Consider the following 21,740-nt stretch of genomic DNA (forward strand, 5'->3'; position numbering starts at 1 on the left):
CACTATCTTGCTATAAAATTATAAACTGTAAAATCATTTTTCACTGAGTAGGCCTTGCTCTCATTTTGCCTAGGAAGGGATTCAAGAACAGGGAAATACATACTTACTGGGAACTTGCTATATACCCAGCATGCTGTTAATTGTGATAAAATAAAGAAGGAAACTTGGACCTTGTCTTTAAGCAATTCAGTTGACTGCAGGCCTCAAGCACTGAGCTAAGTGCTTTATCAACAGGATCTAATTCATTTCCCTGAAACTCCAGAGGTGATAGCTGATTGTGTCTACCCTCTGGATCACTCATCCTAGGTTTCCACACTCTGCACACCATCCTTGGGGTCCATTGTCTTCCTCTGCACAACCTGCTACACTACATTGATAGTGGAGTGTTGCTTCTCACTGAAACAGCTGTCACCAGGCTCATGAAAGGTAGGACACTCTAAGTTTGCCAGAGTGCTAGTTCCAGTCTGGGCTCCCTCAGGGCTGGTTTTGTGTGTGTGTGTGACAAACAGGGCTGGGCTGTACTCAGAAGGGTCTCATGCTTGGCTTGACATTCTGCAGTAAATCTTGAAATTCTTAATATTTGTACCCATACTCCCTCATTTTTATTTTGCACTGGCCCCCACAAATTATGCAGCTGGTCCTGTTGGGTAAAGTCTGTTTCCTGGAACCATCCTTTGGACCAGTTTAAAGTGCCTTAGCCCTTCAAGAGGTCCCAAAGGACTTTTGAATACACACACAGCTATTAGATTCTTTTTCTGTACAGAAGGGCACTTGAGGCAATGATATTCTATTGGCTTATTCCTTAAGAAACTGTCACAAAATGAATTGCTTTCAGCTGATTAACTCTGTTAGACTTGAAATACAAGAAAAACTAATGAGAGATGCAGTGTTTATGTGAATTTGACCTTTAAGTAAGGTCTGTAGTATAATCACTCTCACTGGAATTATTAAAATGTGGTATTTTAATAAATGAGTTTTGCTAATATATACTAATACATCCATCATTCCTAAAGTACCTTCTGTTTTAAGCTAGTCAAATCCCTTTTTATTCAGTCACCAACTAAAATTTTCAAAGCATTGTTAGATTAGCCTGAGAATGCAGTGTTGGAATGCATATTATCAGGATGAACCGCTCAATTATTAAAAACTTGCTGAGGTATTAAAATGGACATTTCTATCTTATTTGCCAATCTTACTTTCTTTTAGACCTGGACAATACAGAGAAGAATGAAAAACTAAAATTCAGCATCATTGTACGGCTCCCTCCGGTAACCCTGAGTTTTATTTTCCCCTAAGTTTTGGCACACCCTCCTCCAATTTCTTCTTTTAAGAAGAGCTTTTACTTGCTTTTGGCAAAATTCTATTGAATTGTTTCATTTTTCGGCCTTTTCTAAGAAATCCCATCCATCCCCACCCCTCTGTCGGCTTCCCCACTGGGCTCACAAAGTCCTTGGTCCTCTGGCTCTGCACTGTGCTGGCGCACACAGCACACTGAGGACACTCAGCCACTTTCTCCTCTCAGGAAACCACGCTAATATTTACATCTGAGTCTAAGTAGGGGAGGGAGGGGAAGCATGTGCTTTTGGTATTTAAACTGATAACAAATTTATATACAGGTGAGGTCAGAAGGTTCTGGAACTGCATTTCCTCCTAACTACATTTCTGCCTACAGGAAAACATTCCCAAAGGAAGAATGGGAAACATGAGGGGAAGTTATAAAGGCATCTTTCTTTTTGAAATTTTCTTTGGTAGGGGATATTAGCTCTCTGAGTCAGAAATGCTCTTAGAATATGAAATTCCACAGCAAGGTTTTTCAAACCTCTGGTTTTGGAAGCTTCCTGATGCTAAGGCCCTAGCCTACCCTGTCCACTGTGTACATACCTTGAGCACTTGTACCTCTGGCCCCATCCTCTCCCAAAGGGCTGTCCGTTGGCTTTCTGGACCAAGCAGTCTTGCTTTGTAAAGGTCTCTCCCCCTCACAGGCTTACTGAAGGAAAGTCAAGGATCGAGAACAAAGCATATTCTCCAAGGCTCAACCTCTCTGGGGAATGTTGCTGAACACTTAGTTTGGTCTCTAAATTTGACTTTTTGCCCCATACTCTTAGGAAATTAAAATTTTCTAGGTAAGACAAGGGCAGAAAAATTGAGCTAAACATCTACACCCTTGAGTTTCCTGTCACAGTGTCACTTGGATTGTCACCCACACCCCCCCAGCTTTGAAGGGTAGTAGATAAACTCCATTGCAGAAAAAAAATTGGCAGCACCAGTATGCAAACTGCTTTCCTTGAGCGAGAACTTGAGTATTTATTCAGAATTCAGAAGCATACCTCATACACACATGGCCTTTCTCCAAAGTGTCATTGATCACAAAAAGCCTGTCTTTTAGAACAATGAGCTACTTTGGAATAGGTTTTAAAATTATGAAAAGATATGAGATATATTTAATTCGTCTCTATATATCTTTCAATTTTCACTGTAGCTTATTGGTGAGAAAATCTGTCAACTTTGGGATCATCCTATGAGTTCCAACATCATTTCGAGGCGCCATGTGACACGACTGCTTCAGAACTATAAGAAACAGGTGCGTTTGAGAAAGCACAACCACTAAATGTTTTTTAGATCCCATCAAGTATCCATATGGACAGCAATTTGAGTTCTTATCACTTTGTTTAGGTTTGGGCTTGTTTTGGAAAATCAACTAATACCAGACATGGTTTCTCTTTTAGCCTCGGAATTCTATGATTGACAAGTCATCATTCAGTGTAGAATTTCTGCCTCTGAACTACTTCATTGAAATTCTGACTGATCTAGAGTCCTCCAATCAAGGTAATTCAGTCTTCTGTTCACAGGGTTTCACCCTATCCATTCCCTTTTCAGTTGTGGGTACTGTTTTCTTCCCCAGATATTCCTCACTTACAGGTATGTCCTTACTACAATTAATTTTCGTTAGCAATATACAACTTTAACTACCTTCGAAGATTTAAAAGGGCTCAACAGGCCTACAGCCCACTTGGTTAATGTGAAAGCTCTTTCTTGGTGCTAAATACTAGTGAAATTTAACAACATATTCTCAGAATAATGAGTTCCGCTAGCATATAAAATAATTAGGACTCCAATGTGCTGTGGGAACAAAGTTCTAAATATTGCATGGCTTCCTAGTAACACATACTCTCTTTCTCTCCATTTTTTTTCCCTCCAGCTCTGTATGATTTTGAAGGACATGACAATGTGGATGCACAATTTGTAGAAGCAGCAGCTCTGAAACACACCACTGTGCTTTTGGGCTTGTAAAAGGGAAAATGCAATTGTATCTGCTTCCAATATGTTAATCTTACTCATTAACCTTTCTCTTGTTGAGAATCCTTTAGCAATATTTTAAACTGGTAACAAATTAGATTATATTGCTGAGCCATCTGAGTTTTAGTTTGGTACTTGATCAAGATGCTATATGTCTATACCAATTTTGAGCAGCTGAGAAGCATTCTAGTGTAGAAAAATGACAACCAGTTCCAGAAGACAAAACAATAGCATCAACAGTGCTCTTCCTAGTGGCTTAATAGGCCCAACGTTATTTTCTATTGCATTCCAAAAGAACATATACTCTAAAATTTAGGGAACAGTGCTGCGAACAGCAAAAACTAGATGGATAGCAGGTAGAAAAAAATGTTAAATAAGAACTTTACTTGGAAAGAGGCTCTTTAAAAAAGTGAATTTAGACTAAATCATATCTGCTATCTCCAGTACAGAATAATTTGTAACAAGTAGTAATTTATACATATAATGTTTAGAGTGGAGTTTGTTTTTGTGATTTTTCAAATGAAACTGTATTTAATTTTTTATATTTATAAAAGTTGTAGTAATATTGTCATTAAAAAACATGCAACTGCTAAAGCTTTGGTCTAACTCTATTTTTTTTAACCTAGTCTTTTAATTTGAGCGAGGAATCTTGAGTCTGTCAACATATTCCTCTAGAGGTCCCCATGACACCTAACAAGTTGTACCATTTTTCCTTTCTTTTTTTTAATCTTCTACAGTGACTTTACTCTGATTCCAGGGCCAGCTCATAACCCTTTGCTTTCCCCTCCTTACACTGTTTCCCTCAGTACATGTGTGAAATTTTAGTGACTATAAGTATCATTAGCTGGTATGGTAATTCAACTTCTTTTCTAAACTCATCATTGTCCTTTCCTATAGAATTTCTCTTTTTGTTTAAATATTTTCTGGTCACCAAGACTCAAATTCTTGGAGCCAAATCAGCAATGCAGTGCTGAGTGTTTCTCTTTTTTTCTTCATTCCCTGCTTTTATTCATTTCTTTTCATACTTGTCATTTCTTAAAGTCTAATTTATTGGACACAGACTTGAGATAAATATTAGCTTGACTCTGTCACTCTGCTCTTAATTCTTCAGTAATTTGCTATTCACTCAAACTCCTTGACACTCATCTCTCCCAAATTCTGACCCTATGTAATGTCAACATTCTGTTAGAGCTGGGCTCATTCACCAGGCCCTGAACACAAGTTTGCTTTCTTCTTTCCAAGGCTCACTCAGGCTATTTCCTCCATCTGGAATCCCTCTCTACCTATTAAAATCTTATTGCTGTTTAAGCATCAGATACAAAGTTCCATCCGACTGCGATCCAGATCATTTCAGCACATGGTGACACCTGCCTTCTTTCATATTTAAGGATCCATCCCTTTGTGATTTAAAAATTATTTTTCCATTGTTATATTTAAACTTCCTCTGTCAGGTCTGTTTTTAATCCCTAAAGAGGGTACTAATTCCTGAAACACAGGAACTCTGTTTAAGCATGCAGGATTTCTCTGTATTAACCACATGGTTTACACAATGTTATTTATCAAAGGCACCCCAGGTAATTGCTTTACATTGACTTTGCAAAGCAATTGGGCTAGATTCAGGACTTCCAGAATGAGGATGAAATAAATTTCCCTCCAATTTGGCAGGAAAGGGACTTAGAACAGAGTGCTCGATTTAGCAAAATACAGGTGGTACACAGTATTTCTCACCCCCAGAATTGTGACATGAAATTCATAACGCTATCAGTGCAAAATGTAGCTTTAGCACAGTAACGAATGTAAAAACACAGGTTTCAAACCTCCTTGCGTATTCTCATAGAAGAAAATATCAGAGTTAGGAAAACAAATTTGTGTGAAATGTAATTATATTGGAGTAAATAAGTAGAACTGGCCTTATTTTCAATTTTTCTCATCTGCATAGCTTTAAGTACAGTATTTTGACAGAGTTTTTGAAAAAATCTGGTATCAGAGCTTAAAAGTATGAGGTTATTTGCAGATGATATGAAAAATATGGGTTGTAAAGAAAGATAAATTAGGGCATGAGTTTTTTTGAGTACAAAGAGTCTTGTAAAAGGAATCACTATAGCATTCAGAAATGACAAGCTTTTCACATGATTTAGACTTACCAACATGGCCGTCAAGTACCTGTTCAACAAAGTGAGGAGTGCCTTCATGCTACTTGGGATATTTTCCTTTGCAGACATTCTGTTTGTCCTTTCAATGTGCATTTATGGAACAGTATTTGTTTGTTCTTTAATAAACAAAGACCACACTGATAGTTTCTGTACTTCATTGGAAAGTTATTTATTTAGCACTTTTACAGCACCTGCCTATTCTATATTTCTAAAATGTAATCAATATGAAGAGTGGAAAGGAAATACATGAGCGTTAAAATATATCCTTTGACATAATTGTGGGACAACTGTATATCCCACTGGACATCATATAAAATGTAGTCGCTGCTGAGTGTGAAAGGGAGCCCCATGGTGCTCTGTTGTTGGGCCTACCTTTCTGGACGATTATGCTCATGTCTCCAGCATAGGTGAGAGGAAGTCTGATGGAAGTCTCTTTTTGAGAAGCCTGGATTGGTTCACATTTTCAGATTTCAATTGGCTTTATAACCGGTTTCCTTATGTGCCTCATATTGGCTCCAGGTTCACTAGGCTTGAAAGGAGCCAAAGCACCATATGGTTTTGGCAAGGGAAGAGTGGTATCTGCTTCAGGGATGTAGGCGTTTGGACGCTGCTCTGCAGTTGTGCAGACACCACTGGGCAGCAGGCGACTATTTGCTTCTGAGGATGCCTGCAAAGGAAGATTTTCCTTTCAGTTTTCTGGAAACTCTGAATTTATTTCATCTTTGGGTTATAAAAGACACAGCTGAGTCTGAACAGTGTTAGGCTTTGCTGGCTGATGCTCCCCAAAGGGTCAGAAAGGTAGGAGGGTGGCGCCCCTCACCCTGTGTTACATTTCATTAGACTGGACTGCACTGGTCAAGCATCAGGCTGATGCTGCGGTTTGGAGTTTATCAAGAATTGTTTAGGGACTGGGGTGTGGCTCAAGTGATGCCTAGAAAGGGTGAGGCTCTGAGTTCAATCCCCAGTACTACCCAAAAAACAGACCATGCTCCTTCTATGCCAGGAGCATAGGTTTACCTAAAGGTGTAAACCTTTAGGGCTGGGCATGGTGGTGCATGTCTGTAGTCCCAGCTATTTGGAAGGTAGAGATAGAAAGATTGCAATTTGAGGCCATCCCAGCCAAAAAGCTAGTGAGATCCTATCTAGAAACAAACAAACAAACAAACAAACCCACTAAAGCAAAAAAGGCTGGGAGCATGGCTCAAGTGGTAGAGAACCTGCCTACCATGCATGAGTCCCTTAGTTCAAACCTCAGTACTAACCAACCAGAAAAGCTGTGTGGTGGATTCCAACTTCCGTATCTGTCATGAACCTCATGAACCACATTTTTGACAAAGGCAGGATAATAATTTTCACTTAAGTCACTGGTGAGCAAATGTTACAAGAGAAAAGTAGAACCAGAGAAGAAAAAATGGTCAGCAGCTTGGTTTGAGGCTCAAGGTCTTCAACATTCTGCCTGTGCTGCTGGAAAATCACCTCTTATGGCCCAAAAAAGAACTCTACATGATGAAGAAATTAAATGACAGTGGGAATATCACAAGTAAAATCTGATGCCCAAAAAGGATAGTCCCAGGCAGTATGGAAATCACAAATCGGATCCTGTGCTCAGGTATCCTATATGTGTTTGGAATGTACCTTTCTCTTGGGTTAGAGAGTGATCTTTTTAGAGACATCCACTTGACTGTCTCAGTGACTTGGATCCCAGGATGTAGCATCATTGGAAAGAGATGCCTAATTCCAATCTTAAACTACTGAAAGGTTATGGAGGTCAACAGAAGAACTGGGCACCAAACTTGAGATGGACTCAGAAAGTCCAAGACTTTGATCAGGGGTGTGGAGGAAGTAGTAGCATGGGGGCCTAGGATGCACACCAGGTGCAGTGTCTGCAGAAATCTGTAGCAACCATAACATGGCTGGAGATCTCACAATGTTCTGTGGAAGCCAAAGCAGATGGACACGGAATAGTCAGGTGTGGTCTGAACAGAAGTTTGATGACAGAAAATACAGACCTATGGATAAAGTCAAAGCTAACCTTGTCATAGCCACGCTGGGGGAGGCCATGATGTTCAACCACAACAGCCCAGGACAGAAGACTAAGGATGGGACTTGGTGCTTGCCCAGCATTCTTCAGGGACAATGACAGTACTTTGACTTGTCTACATAACAAAATTCTTTCTAATGGTTACTGGAACCATGTTGTGGGGTAGAGTGAAAGATTTTTCATATACAGGTTGAGCATCCCTAATTAAAAAATCTGAAATGGTCCAAAGTCCTAAACTTTCTGAGCACTGACATGATGTCACAAGAGGAAAAGTCCACAACTGATGTCATGTGACTGGTTACATTCAAAACACAGATGCATTAAAATTATTATATAAAATTTCCTTCAGGCCATGTGTACAAGGTGTATATAAAAATAAGTTTTATCTTTAGATGTAGGTCCCATCCCTAAGATATCTCATTATGCAATATTCTAAAATCAGAGAAAATTTGAAACACTTCTGGTCCTAAGCATTTCAGATTAGGGAGAGTCAATGTGTATCTTGAGAGGACTGACCCCCCCCCCCCCCGGAAAACAGCCCTCTCTGGCACACTTTACAAATGCAAATGGGAGCCACAGCTCACCCTAGATGTTTCGGCAATGGCTCTGGCATACATTTCTTCATCTCGAAGTACCTTCAACCATTCACTCTCAATCTCTTTATTGAGCGGCAGACCCTTCTCCATCCTAGAATGGCAAGAGAAGATGAATTCTTCTTTCTCCCTGACTTCCTTTTGGAGTTCAATAGTCAGGGCTTGTTTCATGGACAGCTCAGCAACAACAGCCATCATTTTTTCGGTAGCATTTTTGATCCTTTTCTGATAGCCATTCATCTAGAATTAAAGAGCCCAAGATTTCATCAATCTAGACATTCCATGAAGACTTGAAGAAAATGGGAGACTGCTGGCTATCTATAATGGTGGAACATTCTTGCCTGAAGGATGGAGAGTTTATCTGGAAATTCACAGAAAATAAGAACTAAAATAGATCATAGAGTGGGCCCCAAACCCTAGTTGTGTAAGTAAGGATAGGACAGCAAAGCAAAAAAGTATGTTTATCTAGTTACTAAATGTCAAGGTTGATAGAATTGTTTAATGTCTATTTTTAAGAGGTGAGAAGGAGAGCAAGAAAGAGGTCTGGACTAATGTTGCCATGTTAATTTTGTCTTCTGGGCCATGTCGAAGTGGTCACCATTTGCGTTTCTCTAGCATTATGGGTGCCTCCTAGAGAGCCTCTGGCATTCACACCAACTAATCCACATCTCCCTCAGTGAAAAATGACTTCCCCCAAAGAAAGGGAAAGTCATTTTTCAAAGGGAAGGAAGCTAACATTTACAGAAACATGGGGCATGTTAATTCAGGCAAAATTCATGAGCTTTAACAAATCTTAGCATTTCTTATTTTATGAGGTAAAGGTGTGAATTGGACAGCAGCTACTGTACTGCTGAGTCCATTAGTGGAAGTTAAAGCAAGAGTGTAAAAGTCATATAAAAATGGTGAAAGCAGCCTAAGATTTATAATCATTTCCTATGTAAGGTGCAAAAAGTGTTTGTAGAATAGTACTGATTGTTTACTTAGTCATGAATGTTTTTCTAGAGTCTATTACATAGTCGGCATTGAGGAAACTAAAAAGAACGAGGAATCATTGCTGCCCTTCCAACCCACAGTCTGGGGTGTATGCATCACCATTATCTATTATATTCTTCTGTCTCATCTCCCTGATGGAATGAGCTTCAGATGGTGTGGACAATGTGTTCCTTCTTTGTTCTGTACATGCCTAGTATGAGAGTAGGACATAGCAAATGTTCAGTAACTTCAGCTGAGTGGCTGAAATCCCTGTGCTGGTGTGATGCTCTAAGGGACCACAGAGGCCAGGTGAGTGGCTTATCCTCTCATTGCTCAGGGTGCTGGGTCTGACCTTGCTGCCTCTGAATCACTAACCTCCCTCTTGCTGGCTATAGTGTAGCTTCTAGGATTCCTAGCCCCAGCAGCTGGGAACCTCCAGTCCTAGTATCTTAAGCGTGTTCACTTAGGAAGCTCCATGATACTGGCCTTTCCTCATTAGTTGTGTCTGGCCGTAGCTCCTCCATATGGTGCAGTCTATGTAGGTGTTGCATGATTGCTGTTCTCTTTAATGGCCCCTTCCTTTTGTGGGTTCTGGATGAGTTCTGGATTGGAGCAGTTCCTACTCAGACCACTGGATACATGAGGAACTAAAAATGATTTAACTTTGTGCATAAAATACAAAGATAACAACTGTCATATTTGAGTAGTTGCCCTGATAGATGAAACTTATATACTGTCATTAAAAAGCTTAGGCTTTCTCACCATAAAATGCATTTTTTCAGGGAACAAAATTAAAACTTGTTTTGGATAATTCTTAAAGAGTTGTGTTTACATTTTGATACGTTTCTCTAGTCATAAAGTCTAACCTCTCTGTTGTTTCTCTCAACAAGCCAAACAGTCTGGAAAATGAAAGTTAATGGAAGAGCAGGGGCAGAAGAGAAGGCAGGGCCTCAGGCAGACCTTCTTGGCGAGGATCAGTGTGTCCTGCTTGCAGGCCTCAGTTTTGCTGCTCAGCCTGTCCGTGAGCCGGGACACCTGTTCATAGATGAAATCTTTCTCTAGTAACTTCTCCTCCTTCCTGGCCAGCTGCATATCCAGCTACAGTTGAAAACAATTTCAGTGGTGGTAGGGGAAGGTCATGGAAGACACAGTCTTATTTCCTAATTAGAATTCCAGCTGACCCCCACCCCACAATCAAGACACACTGCTTTCTCAGTTGCCAAAATACCTCTGGAAAGTGTGTGGAGCTGGTCCAAGTCAAGGCTGCCCCTGTCCCAAAGCCCTCTAGTTCTTCCCCAGTGGCAGACACTGGCCCGCTAGCTCTGTTTGGTATCCACAGTGCCATTTCTTTTTCTAATCAGTTCCCATCAGGAAGACAAATTAATCCATCCTTTCAAGAAGTCAAAATTGTTTCTTGGGCTATGAGAGAAGGGTCCCTTAGAATCTCAAAACCATTGAACTTTGACTTCTTTTGGCAAGTGTCTAAATCAAGCTTAGAATCTGTGACTTGATTGCAATGAAAGGACTACATTAGTGGCAAGAATAATGAAGGTAGGTCTGTCAGTGTAATAGGAAGTGAAGCTATCAACAAGGGGCAGATAGATGCAATTTTAATCAAGATTTCTTACCTCATCTAATTTCTTGATCATTTCTTCTTCCGTCAGATCCTTCCCTGGAAGGAGGCGGGCTCTGCTACCCTCAGGATTTATAAACTGCTTCTCCAGGTCTTTTACTCTGTCTGTGCACTGTGAGAACTATTAAACAAGAAACAAATATTAGGGCTAGGAATGTAGCTCAAGTAGTAAGAGTGCTGCCAAAGATCCTGGTTTCAATCTCCAGTACTGCACACCCCCAAAAAACCTCTACAACTCCCCTATGCCCAAAAATAAACAGCTTCAAAGTCTAACTCTCTAGTTCACCGAATCTCACAATTGTGTAACCAGGCTCTCTAGGGTCCTTCAGAAGGACTGAGCCAGGCAAAGTGGAAGACTCTGTTTTCTTAGCACCCTATCACCTGGGACCTGGGACTAAGCAGTGTTTCTGCTCACTCATGGGTCTGTAAAGATGATGTCTAGAATGATCTGTGAAAGGGAAGCAGGTTTTGTCTTTCTCTCAATAGAGAGAACTGAGTTCACAGCAGCCTTTCCATTGCTTCTCAAGTGGGTGATAGTTGTGGGATTCTATGTGGTTTCAGAGCTCAAAATACACGGCCTTCATCTCTTCATTGCAGGTTGTTTGATAGACCAGGGTAGCTAGCTTATGACATGCTAGACTCCTTTAAAAGCCCTTTGCTGGCAGTAGAGTTAATGGCATCCCAAAGAAGAAGAAAGAAATTAAATTTCTGGGGCAGCCCAGCATATACTTTATGAGGACAAGCTCGGCCATTTACACTTTTTTTGTTGTTAAAGTCATAATACCATGACTTATGAACCAACTATAGTTGTTGAATCATTGCAACTTGGAGGTGGATGAAGAAATATGAATAGTGCTATTCACAACAGCCAAGTTATGGAAACAACCAAGATGCCCCACTACTGATGAATGGATCAAAAAAATGTGGTACTTGCACACAATGGAATTTTACTCAGCCATGAAGAAGGATGAAATCTTATCATTTGCAGGTAAATGGACGGAACTGGAGAACATCATTCTGAGTGAGGTTAGCCAGGCTCAGAAGACAAAAAATTGTATGTTCTCCCTCATATGCGGACTTTAGATCTAGGGCAAATGCAGCAATGTGGTTGGACTTGGATCACATGACAAGGGGAGGGCACATATGGGAGATATAGGGATAGGTAGAAAACCCAAAACGTGAAAGCATTTGATGTCCCCACTCCAGAGGAACTAATACAGAAACCTTAAAGCGACAGAGGTTAATATGAGAAAGAGATCAGTAACCAGTGTAAAGATCAGTTAGAGATGAATCAACATGGGTTGTAACACATGTGTACACAAAAGCAATGCTAGAAATACCTCTGTATAGCTACAGAACTTGCAAAAATGCTTTGTCTTCCTTATTATGCTTGTGTCTTTTCTTCAACAAAATTAGAGATAATGGTAGAACAGGTGCTGCCTGGAAGTGGGAGGGAGGGGGAAGAGGGTGGGGGAGGGGGCAGGGGGAGAAATGACCCAAACAATGTATGCACATGTGAATAAACAAATAATTAAAAAAAATAAAAAATAATAATAAAAGAAAAGAAATGTGACCATTCCCAAATAGGAATGGTCGCTCCCCCTTAGTTTTTGTTTTCTAAGGAGACATATAGAACATGGTGACAATCAAGAGACATTATTTTAGCTTTCCTATCCGAGCACTGTGTAATCAGGCAATCATTTATTTTCTCTAAACCTTATTTTTGTCAATTTTCACATGGGATGATAAGGCTCAATTTCATGAGGCTGAGACAAAACATTTAATGTACTTTGTAACAGACCCAAGAGTGATACACATAGAATTTTAGAATTTTAATCGATGTTGCTTCTCTCTATAAAAAGAATTTTAAATGGTGACATTATTTTTTTTCCATTTCTCTCCACCTTCTTTAATTGCCCTTAATATAGAACTGAAGTATATTAAGAATCTGTTGTATTTATTAATAACAGTTCTTAATGTTCCTTTTAGTTTTAGCTTCTTTACTTAGGAAACTAAGACACAGACATGGTGTTTATTTACCAAAGTGGTGCCTTCATTTAATTTCCCCATTGGGCTGTTTACTTTCTCTATGAAAAATAGTTTTCTAGTGTCCTAAAATAGTCCTAAATGAGACCTCTACGATCCCTAAAATGGAGTTATTACTGCAAGAACCAGGAGGATATGACTCATGATAATCCTTGGATTAGTCTGTTGGACAATTAAAAAAAAAGAACTGCCAATATAACAAATAACAGGATATGAAAAGGATCCAGCCCTGGAGGACAGAGTACAAACGTGGCTTGCTTGACACTAGAAATTTCACATCATGTCCTTTCAGGGCACATGGGATCAGTGCTGAGTCGTGGATAATCAAATGGTTAAGTGCCATTTAAAGATGAATAGGAAACTTTCTATTCAACTGTTCTTAAGCTTAGAATGGGCCCTGGTAAAGTAGGTACCTTAAAATGTCTCAATTTATATGCAGTCAGAATGATAAAGGGTCACCATCAAGCAGGACATGTAGTATTGTTAAATACATGATAGTTCTCTCTTGGGTAAAACAGAATTATTACTTCACATTGGATAGCTGATTTCTTTCTAAGTATGGTTAATTTTATCCACTGGGCGGAGGAATTGATTTGCAGTTAACACAAAGGATACAACAATTAAGAAGTTGTTCATTTTAGAGCTTATTGAATTTAAAACCTTTTTTGTTCTGCTTGGCATCTTGATAGTTTAGGATGGGCAAAGACAGACCTGAAGCTGTGTTTTGGGAAGAAGCCCAGAGAGGGATGGTGAGCATGCTGCATGGGGATCATTCTGAAGTGATGGAGATCTAATTTGAAGTTCTTTGCATTTCTCTAAAGCAACTTCAACATGCTGCTGCCCTAAGTCTTCAATGAAATCTGTTTAAAGGTCTTGCAAGCTTGGTCTTGGGTGGCTATAGCTTGAGGAAGGAGCCAGTTCAGAGTGTGCCCTGACATAGTGCAGAAATGGAGCATACACTGTGTGTGCGGGCTGAGGAGATGATCCCCCAAGTGAACCACTTGTTAAAGCTGGAGTCAGAGTCATGGGAATCCTGGGGAGACACTCGAAGCCTAATTCCAGCAAATGGACCAAAGCTGGGCTACACTTATTGAAGAAATGAATGAGAGTATTTGTGGCAAATATGGAATCAGGACCTTCAAACTAGAGGATGCTTATTGTCTGTCCTTTATATAAAGTACAAACATTGAAAGGCTTAAAATATGAAAATTAATCCACCATTCAGTTCTAGAAAGTCCTTTGACATGACTAAGTAAAAATATAGAAGTGCCCCAAACTGTGTCTAGGGCATGAACTAATAAAACATTTATTTGCACACTCAGGATAAAGGACCTCTTCCAGATTTTTGATAATTTTAACAGCAATTATATTTTAGGAATAATTTTCATTAAATTTTCATACTTTCCTAAAGATTTCACTAACTGAATATGTCTTAATTTTACAACCAGGAAAAAATCCAAAAGAAAACCTGATGTTGTAGAAAACATCAAATAGGTTAGAATTTCTTTCTGCTACATTAAGTTAATGGGAAAATTTAGGCAATAATTTTCTTAGTTTAATGTTTTCATCTATTGTCATTAAGAAAAATCTATTGCATGTGAAGAAAGTAACCTTCTACTCATATTTCATATTTTTTTTGCTCCTGCATACTTGAACTTTTTTGACTTTATTGCACTTCACAGAAAGACCATGTCAGATCCAAGTTACTAGATTATAAGGGAACCACAGAAGTTGATAAGAGTCTCATTACATGTGATTGCAAATGAATAAACAACAATCTCTAGGTAATCATCTGTTTGAGAGGGCAAGAGTACCAAATGTCAGAGCCAGAGGGTCCCCAAGGTCTTTCCAGCAAGGGTTAACAACGTAATTATGCTAGAGGTAATAAGAGCTTAGATTGCTGAAGTTTGGAGCCATGAGAAAGATGAGCTAGAGATAAGTCCTGGGAGGGTCTAGATTCCAAGAAAGGTCAAAAATGCTTCATGAGGAGGGGAAAAAAAGTGTAGCTTGGACACCTGAGGCACAGATTCCAGCCTGGAGCAGTGTTTAAAGTAGCACAGCTTGCTTTACATGCAAGAACTCATAATCTACGAGTAAATGGGGGGGAAAGCAAATGGCCCAAGTGAGTGTCCCATGATGGCTCTCCCACCTGAATCTGGAGCACAGCTAGGTCAGCGTCCAGGGCCGCCTTGGTTGGCACTAGTTTCCGTGTCACACAAATCTGTCTTTGCTTCTCAGCAATCTTCAGTTTCAGGAATCGGATCTTGTCTTCCAGGGTGTGTATTTCAATTTCCCCATTTAGTTTCATCTTCTCTTGGATATTTATTTTTTCATAAAAGATGCATACTTCTTCTTCCCGTTCTATCAGCTGAACGCCACTGTGGTCAAATTCAGAGGAAGAGGCCACTGTTCTACTAGTCATTATGGTTCTCTGGCTTTGGATGTGAATATACATCAACACAGCCTGATTCCAGAAGATTGCATTTATTTGCCAATAGCTTTCTAGTTCAACTACACACTTTGGATTTTTCTGGGGATAGAAGGGTTTAGCATCCTACTCTCAGGCTAACATTGTGGTTGGCTAGCCACAGTGGCTCGGCAGGTCCCAAAGGGTTTTCCGGGGTGGGAAAGAATGTCATTCCCAATGCATGAACAAAATGATCCCATGTCTGATTTTCTGCAGACCCCTTTTTGGGCCAGATGTGCCAACCAAGGGCCTGGCTAGAAGCACACAGGCATGGAGCCAGGGATTGTGTTTCTGGAGTGATTCTGTTCTTGTAAGTCATCAGGGCTGTTAGGTTCTTTTAAAATCATGTATGTCTGATGCTAATTTCCCCATAAAAAGGCAAAAATCTGCCCTTTACAATCATGTTGGTGGGTGGGTGTAGGAGACCATTGGAAAGAAACAAAGTAAGGATTTTCTAACTCCAGCAGCTCTGGTACGACCAGGCTCTGGGAATACACTTTTGCCCAAATGCTTTGGTTTGTGCCAGGAGCCAAATAGAGTTGTTTTGTTTTGTTTTTAACTCAGCCCTTTGAAAAAGTGCTGCTCTTCATGGATCCTAGAAGTCTTCTCACATCTCCTGCATACCTCTCACCCAGAGGTCCACCTTTAAGTGTTTCTAGCTAAGTCTCTTTCTCCTCCCTCCTAAATGTATGCAGGTACTTGTACCTGGCTCAATTCAGCTCTGTATGTTGTCTCATTTCTCTGTCAAAGACTCTAATCATGACCAAGTTCTCTTGGCAACAGAAGCCAGGAGCAACGTTTTACCATCCTTTCGTGCTTTCAGTGTCTACCACTCCAAAGCTTTACACAGAATAACACACAAGGTTTAATGAAAACCTCTGATACCAGATCCCATTACTTCAGCGCTCTGGAGTCTCACATTCTAATTTCTGAGAGCACAAGCAACCTGAGGGAAATGATTAATGACACAATTGCAGCCTAGAAAAAAACCATGTTACTGCTAAATATCTTCTTTACCTGATAAGAAAATGAACTTGGAGGATGGCTTGGGAAATATAAGAAGCCCACCCTTGCCACTAAAATGGAGGCAAGTTCCAAAGACTTATTTCTGTCCATGACATGGAAAGAACCTGATGTTATCAGAGGCGTCTTGAAGGGAAGCCTGAGAAAAGAAGTTGACCTTCAAGTGGGAAACTTCCAGAACCTTCCTCTTTGCCTCTTTCTCTTCTAAGGATGCCATTTCTTATTTTTCAGGAAAACACCCAGCTCCTTCCCCTTCAAAGGCTAATGGAACCTAAATGGCACCCATCCCTTGCTACTGACTGTCAAGTCTAGGTAGAAAAGGGGGCGACATCCAAATTGGCTCCCTCAGTGCTCTGTTCTCCCGCCAGGTCCTGGCTTACCATTCGTTCCGCCGCTGCACAGCTCTCTCGTACTTCTTGCGCAGCTGCACCATTTCCTCTTCTATCATGGTGATCGTGTTGGCAAGCCGGTCCATGCTGCTTAGGTGGGCTTCCTTCTTCTCTTTCATTTCCTGAAGCTTTGACATGATTTTGCACACATCGTTTTGCATGCTCTCTCGGATGGTAATATTGTTGGCATGTTTCAGCATGCTATTTTGCAACTTTCTTTAAAATAATGGTACAGTGGATAAGTTTATAATTTTCTTTAGTTTCTTTAAAAACAATGATGACTTTTGGAACACAAGTAGTGCTAAGCAGTTCTTGCTTCTAGTGTGTCTCTTGAGGTAATAGTAGTAAAATAGTGACACTTGTCACATGATATTCTTCAGGAGTTCGTGTATGTATCCCCAGTCTCAGATCCTCCTCTCTCCATGTACCTCAAGACCCCTTGCCCTTGTGCCTGCCATTGTGCTGCCTCTTTTGTCAAAGATAGAGACTGGAGCCACTCATTATTGCTCTGTCATCCTCAGGAGGCTGTGTTCTCCCAAGGACAGAGGTGTTTTACTGATAGTGTCTATTGGACCTGAGGTGACACACGACTTAGTGTAGGATCATAATTCATGCTGAATGAAATTATAACAGGTACTTAGAAACTGCTTTTGCTAAAAGACACTGACTCCTCACTTGACCCCACAAATTAACAGCAGGATTAAAACCCTGACATCCTTGCCTCCATTTTTCTCTGAGTGTCTCTCCTACAATCACCTTGCATTCTGACAATGACAGAACTGATTGATAATGTCTTTATGGCAAGGGGGACCAAAGCTACCCCAAGGAAAGGAACAACAAAGCCTCATAGGACAAACCACCACTGCCCTCCAAATGAGGACAGTTACAATGATGAGGCTGAAGTAATCATCTCAGGGGGACCAGATTATTCCCCTGAAGTGATGGCAGCAATAATATCTCTGGAGCCCCTCACAGAACCAGAACTGACACAATAGGCAGGCCACACTTCCAGGGACTGCTTCATTATGCATATCTCTGTCCCAATTCCTTCTCCATTTAAACATAAAGCTCATGCCTGTATCCCAAAGATGGTGGAGTGCCTCCTCTTCCCAGACACAGGCTAGCACCTCACAAATCTCTTCCTGCCCTTTACCACTACTCTTTATTGGCACATTGTGGCCAGTGGCTGAATCTGCCATGTTGGAACCCTACGCCTCTGGCCTAGAACTCTGGTTATAAAATCATAGCCTCTGGAAATGGTACTTGACTTTCCTGTTGAGTGAGAACATGATTTAGGAAATTATTTTCTTTTCAAACCACTGTCATCCCCAATGGAAACCATTTTTATAATATCTTTATTAAAGGTCCATAGGCAGTAATGGCCAATAGAAAAAGTCCATGTTGTGTACACTTGAGAGGAAGGTCAGGAGCTAATACAGATGAAAGTCCAACAGATCTTGGCACATGGTAGACAACAAATAACACTACCATTTTCTAGATCCCCTTCTGAGTAGGGTTACATAGATTACCTCATATCATAATAAAAGTCCTATGAAATAAGGACAATTTTTATGGATAAGGAAAAGGAGCCCAGAGAGGTAACATAGCTTGCCCAAGGCCCCATAGCTAATAAGAGTCAGGGCTGGGATTTGAGCCTACACCACCACTTCTCCTAGCTGCTCTGCTGTACTGCCTCCCATAAGCACAGTAGGTACTTTAAATCTACCACGATGGGTGGGTGGCCAATAATTTATTTTCAAACTTCCAATGAAAATGATCAGATTTATGTTTTTCTTCCTCACTGAATAAATGAACATCATCAAATCTTAATAGTAAACATGGTTTTATATTGCAGTTTCTCATTCACTAAAAAAATGTGGCTCTCCCTCAAAAGTATAAGTGTTTAAATGCTTAGATTATTAGCTGTGTGAAGCAAGGTGTTTGAACAGAGCTTTCTCAGTTCTACAAAAGACTATTACTTTGTAGACTATAGTGTCTAGACCATAGAATAGAGTTCCAATGAAACAGAAGACAAAGCTTTGAAAGAAGAATAGTTGTTACAGTTCTTACCTTTCTTGAATAACTGCACTATTTCTTAAAATTTCCAGTTCATTTAACGACATTTTATACCTTTCTCTTATTTCATTTACTTTCTGGTGAGATTTGTGAAGTAGATTAACAAACTTGTTTCTTTCATTTCGAATTGTGTCATACAGTTTAGCAAACTCTCTGAGTCTGTGAACATACAAAGTGGTTTTTGAAACTTGTAAAATAAAAATCAGCTTTCCCGCATTGAAGAAGATAAATCATCATGGGATTCTTTTTACCTCCGATGAATTTCACGTTTTTTCTTCCTGTATATCCTGATTTCAAGATCTTTTGCTTTGATTTCCTTAACAATGTTGTTATGTTTTTGCTGAAATGTAAAAATTATGTGTGACATTAAGAAAACCAACAACAGATAAACACTCCCAGCTGATCTCCACTGTTTCTGTCTGTGAAGAAACAACCCATCTTGTCCTGCTGGGTTGCACAGATCAGGTTGAGTGAAACAAGGGAAATCTGAAAATTGCCTGGCCAACCGAACTGATTCACACTGGCCAGGACAAAGGGTCACCCAAGAGAAAGAACGAGAGAGTAGAAAAAGAAAAGAGCAGGCACAGGTTGGGAAAAGTTTGGGGAACTGTTGAGAGAAGAGTGACTGTAGCCTGCACAACTGAACCTGGTGAGTGTGGAGTTTCTGGGAGACAGATGAAGGAAGGAGATTCACAGAAAGTCTTAATAAATGGTAGAACTAAACCGTCTGGTATTTTGTGAGAGATCCAAGCAATGGTTTTAAAGTGCTCTTCTGTTCTTTTGTTTGATGGATGTGTTTTCTTACACAATAAAGCACCATGCTGAGAGCAGCTCTACAGGCTGTACAGAAGTAAAACACTTTTAATTTCCCAAAATTGCTGCAGCATAACTAAATGGTTATATATATTAATAGGGGAATAGGACAAATTGTCAACAATTAAAGGAAGGGAATTAGGCAACAAAACAAAACAAAACAATTATATCTCTAAAGTCCTAAAAAGATAGCAAGTGCTAAAAACACTAGTGATACTCATCAAGCGGAAAGACACTGGCTCCTGTATCTAGGATCAGAAACATGTTCAAAGATGGAGATTCAGCTGGTAGAACCCTAGGGGAAGAGTTTCTGTCAGCCCCTCAAAGGCACGGAGAGTAAAATCCATCTGGCATAAGTGATATCAGAAATAAGACTGAGTACAGTGATTTTATTTTATATTACTCTAGATGAGAATGGGAGTCAAGAAAAAGCTAACCTTTCAAGGTAGCTATATATAAAAAGAATAAAACAGGCATAAAACATAGTATCATTTTCTCTGTCTTGGGGGTAATAGCAGCATCAATTTTTTCCCTTTCATCTTGTCTACTTTTGGGGAGGGTGTGTAGATATGGTATGAAAGTAAGTAAGATTGAATGCCTTCTTATGGAAATTACAGCTAATGTTAGCAAATGGTCAACAGACATGCCCAATGCTAAAGATACTTGATTGATTTTCATATCTCAGAGAATTGTCTTGTACTTTAATACAAATTAGCTCATTTGATAATGAGAACTTTGTTTACATAGACTTACTTAAACATATATAACAGTTTTTGAGATTAATTGGAACTTTTCTAATTGGTAAAAATACATCAGTTTTTCTTGTAATAACAAAGTATCTCTCTACTGTTTCTAAAATTTCCAAAGAGAAAATAGGGGAAGTTTTCTAACTAGGAGCAACTCACTGAGGTAGATTCTTCCCAGCCAACAGCAGGTGGTTTTAAAAACCCTGTGCTGGACCAGCCGCATCCCCGATCTTGGTAGAGACAGGCTTCTTGCATCTCTACTTCCCCTCAGTTGTCCTCTTCTCCTGGCCTGCCATTCCTTCCCCTTCCTGCCTCTTTTCCCCATCGGAACCTGACTATCCCATGGACTCTATTGGGCTTGCTGCTGTCTCCAAGATGGAACCCAAATGATTTAACACAGACTGTGACCTTCACCATCTGACCTCCTAATAGCTCTTTGATGTCCTGTCTGCCTGTTTCCCCTGGACCAACCATGCTGAACTCTTAGTTTCTCAAATGTGAAGATGAAAAAATGAGCAGTGACAGGGGAATGGGAAGAGTTTGATGTGGCTGTGTGATGCAGATCTTTCTCCTCAGTCTTCTCTGCAGTCTATTTAATCTCATTGCTCACAGGGCTCTAGTGTGTATGAGTTCTTCCTGGGGAATGAGAAGAAACTCCATCCCCATCTAAACACTGAGAATGAGAACAAAGGCTGCACTTAGAAATGGTCAGCATCTGGGTTGTATGATAAATTCAAACATTCTATTTTAGTAATAGGTCACATCATATTCTTTTTTTTTGGCAATACTGGGGTTTGAACTCAGGGCCTTGTGGTGCTACGTAGGTGCTCTATCACTTGAACCACACCCACAGCCTTTTCCAGCTCTAATATGCTTCCAAAAGGGTCTCACATTTTTGCCTGGGGCCAGCCTCAGATTGTGATTCTCCTCTCTAAGTCGTCTGTATAGTTGGGATTACAGTCTTAGCCACTAAACCTGGCTTTTCCCTTGAGATGGAATCTTGCTAACTTTTTGCCTGGATTGGCCTCTGACTCTGGTCCTCTTGATCACCACCTCCTGAGTATCTGGGATTACACTCATGTACCATCATGCCTGGTCCCCCTTTATTGTATGTTTTGAGACAAGGTCTCACTATTAGCCCAGGCTGTCCTTTTTAAAAAATTATTCATTTATTCACATGAGCATACATTGTTTGGGTCATTTCTCCCCCGACCCTTAGTTCCAGGCAGGTCCTGTTCTTCAGGCTGTCCTTGAATTCTCAATTCTCCTGCCTCCACCTCTTGAGTGCTGGGATATATATATACACATATATATACACATATATATATATGTATATATATATATAACACACTTTTTTTTTTTTGCTGTTCTGGTTATCAAACAAAGAGCTTCATGCATTTTAGGCAAGTGCTCTACCACTGAGCTACACCTCCAGGCTGTGTTCATTTTTAACAGGGAACTTCTGGGCATAATTTGGATGTAATCCTTGTG

At 40.1% G+C, this 21,740-nt stretch overlaps 2 protein-coding genes across 7 annotated transcripts in view; one reads left to right on the forward strand and one right to left on the reverse strand.

The window, feature by feature from the left end:
• Gsap (gamma-secretase activating protein) overlaps nt 1–3,891 on the forward strand; it is a 91,462-nt gene extending 87,571 nt beyond the window's left edge. For both annotated transcript variants that reach the window (XM_020187255.2, XM_074064908.1), the window contains 5 exons: nt 307–426; nt 1,207–1,268; nt 2,480–2,581; nt 2,727–2,826; nt 3,200–3,891. In XM_020187255.2, the coding sequence (XP_020042844.2) occupies nt 307–426; nt 1,207–1,268; nt 2,480–2,581; nt 2,727–2,826; nt 3,200–3,291 (476 nt within the window). In that variant the 3' untranslated portion in view covers nt 3,292–3,891. The remainder of the gene's footprint in view (nt 1–306; nt 427–1,206; nt 1,269–2,479; nt 2,582–2,726; nt 2,827–3,199) is intronic.
• Nucleotides 3,892–5,603: 1,712 nt separating this feature from the next.
• The window catches only part of Ccdc146 (coiled-coil domain containing 146), a 130,951-nt gene continuing 114,814 nt past the window's right edge, over nt 5,604–21,740 (reverse strand). For 4 of the 5 annotated variants that reach the window (XM_074064905.1, XM_074064904.1, XM_074064903.1 and 1 more), the window contains 8 exons: nt 18,942–19,030; nt 18,685–18,849; nt 16,606–16,830; nt 14,885–15,113; nt 10,685–10,810; nt 10,017–10,154; nt 8,076–8,324; nt 5,604–6,117 (listed from right to left, as the gene is read on the reverse strand). In XM_074064905.1, the coding sequence (XP_073921006.1) occupies nt 5,914–6,117; nt 8,076–8,324; nt 10,017–10,154; nt 10,685–10,810; nt 14,885–15,113; nt 16,606–16,830; nt 18,685–18,849; nt 18,942–19,030 (1,425 nt within the window). In that variant the 3' untranslated portion in view covers nt 5,604–5,913. The remainder of the gene's footprint in view (nt 6,118–8,075; nt 8,325–10,016; nt 10,155–10,684; nt 10,811–14,884; nt 15,114–16,605; nt 16,831–18,684; nt 18,850–18,941; nt 19,031–21,740) is intronic. The other variant, XM_074064907.1, reaches the window with a different exon arrangement.

Source organism: Castor canadensis, chromosome 2 (assembly GCF_047511655.1).
Source record: "Castor canadensis chromosome 2, mCasCan1.hap1v2, whole genome shotgun sequence".
Classification (NCBI taxonomy): Eukaryota; Metazoa; Chordata; class Mammalia; order Rodentia; family Castoridae; genus Castor; species Castor canadensis.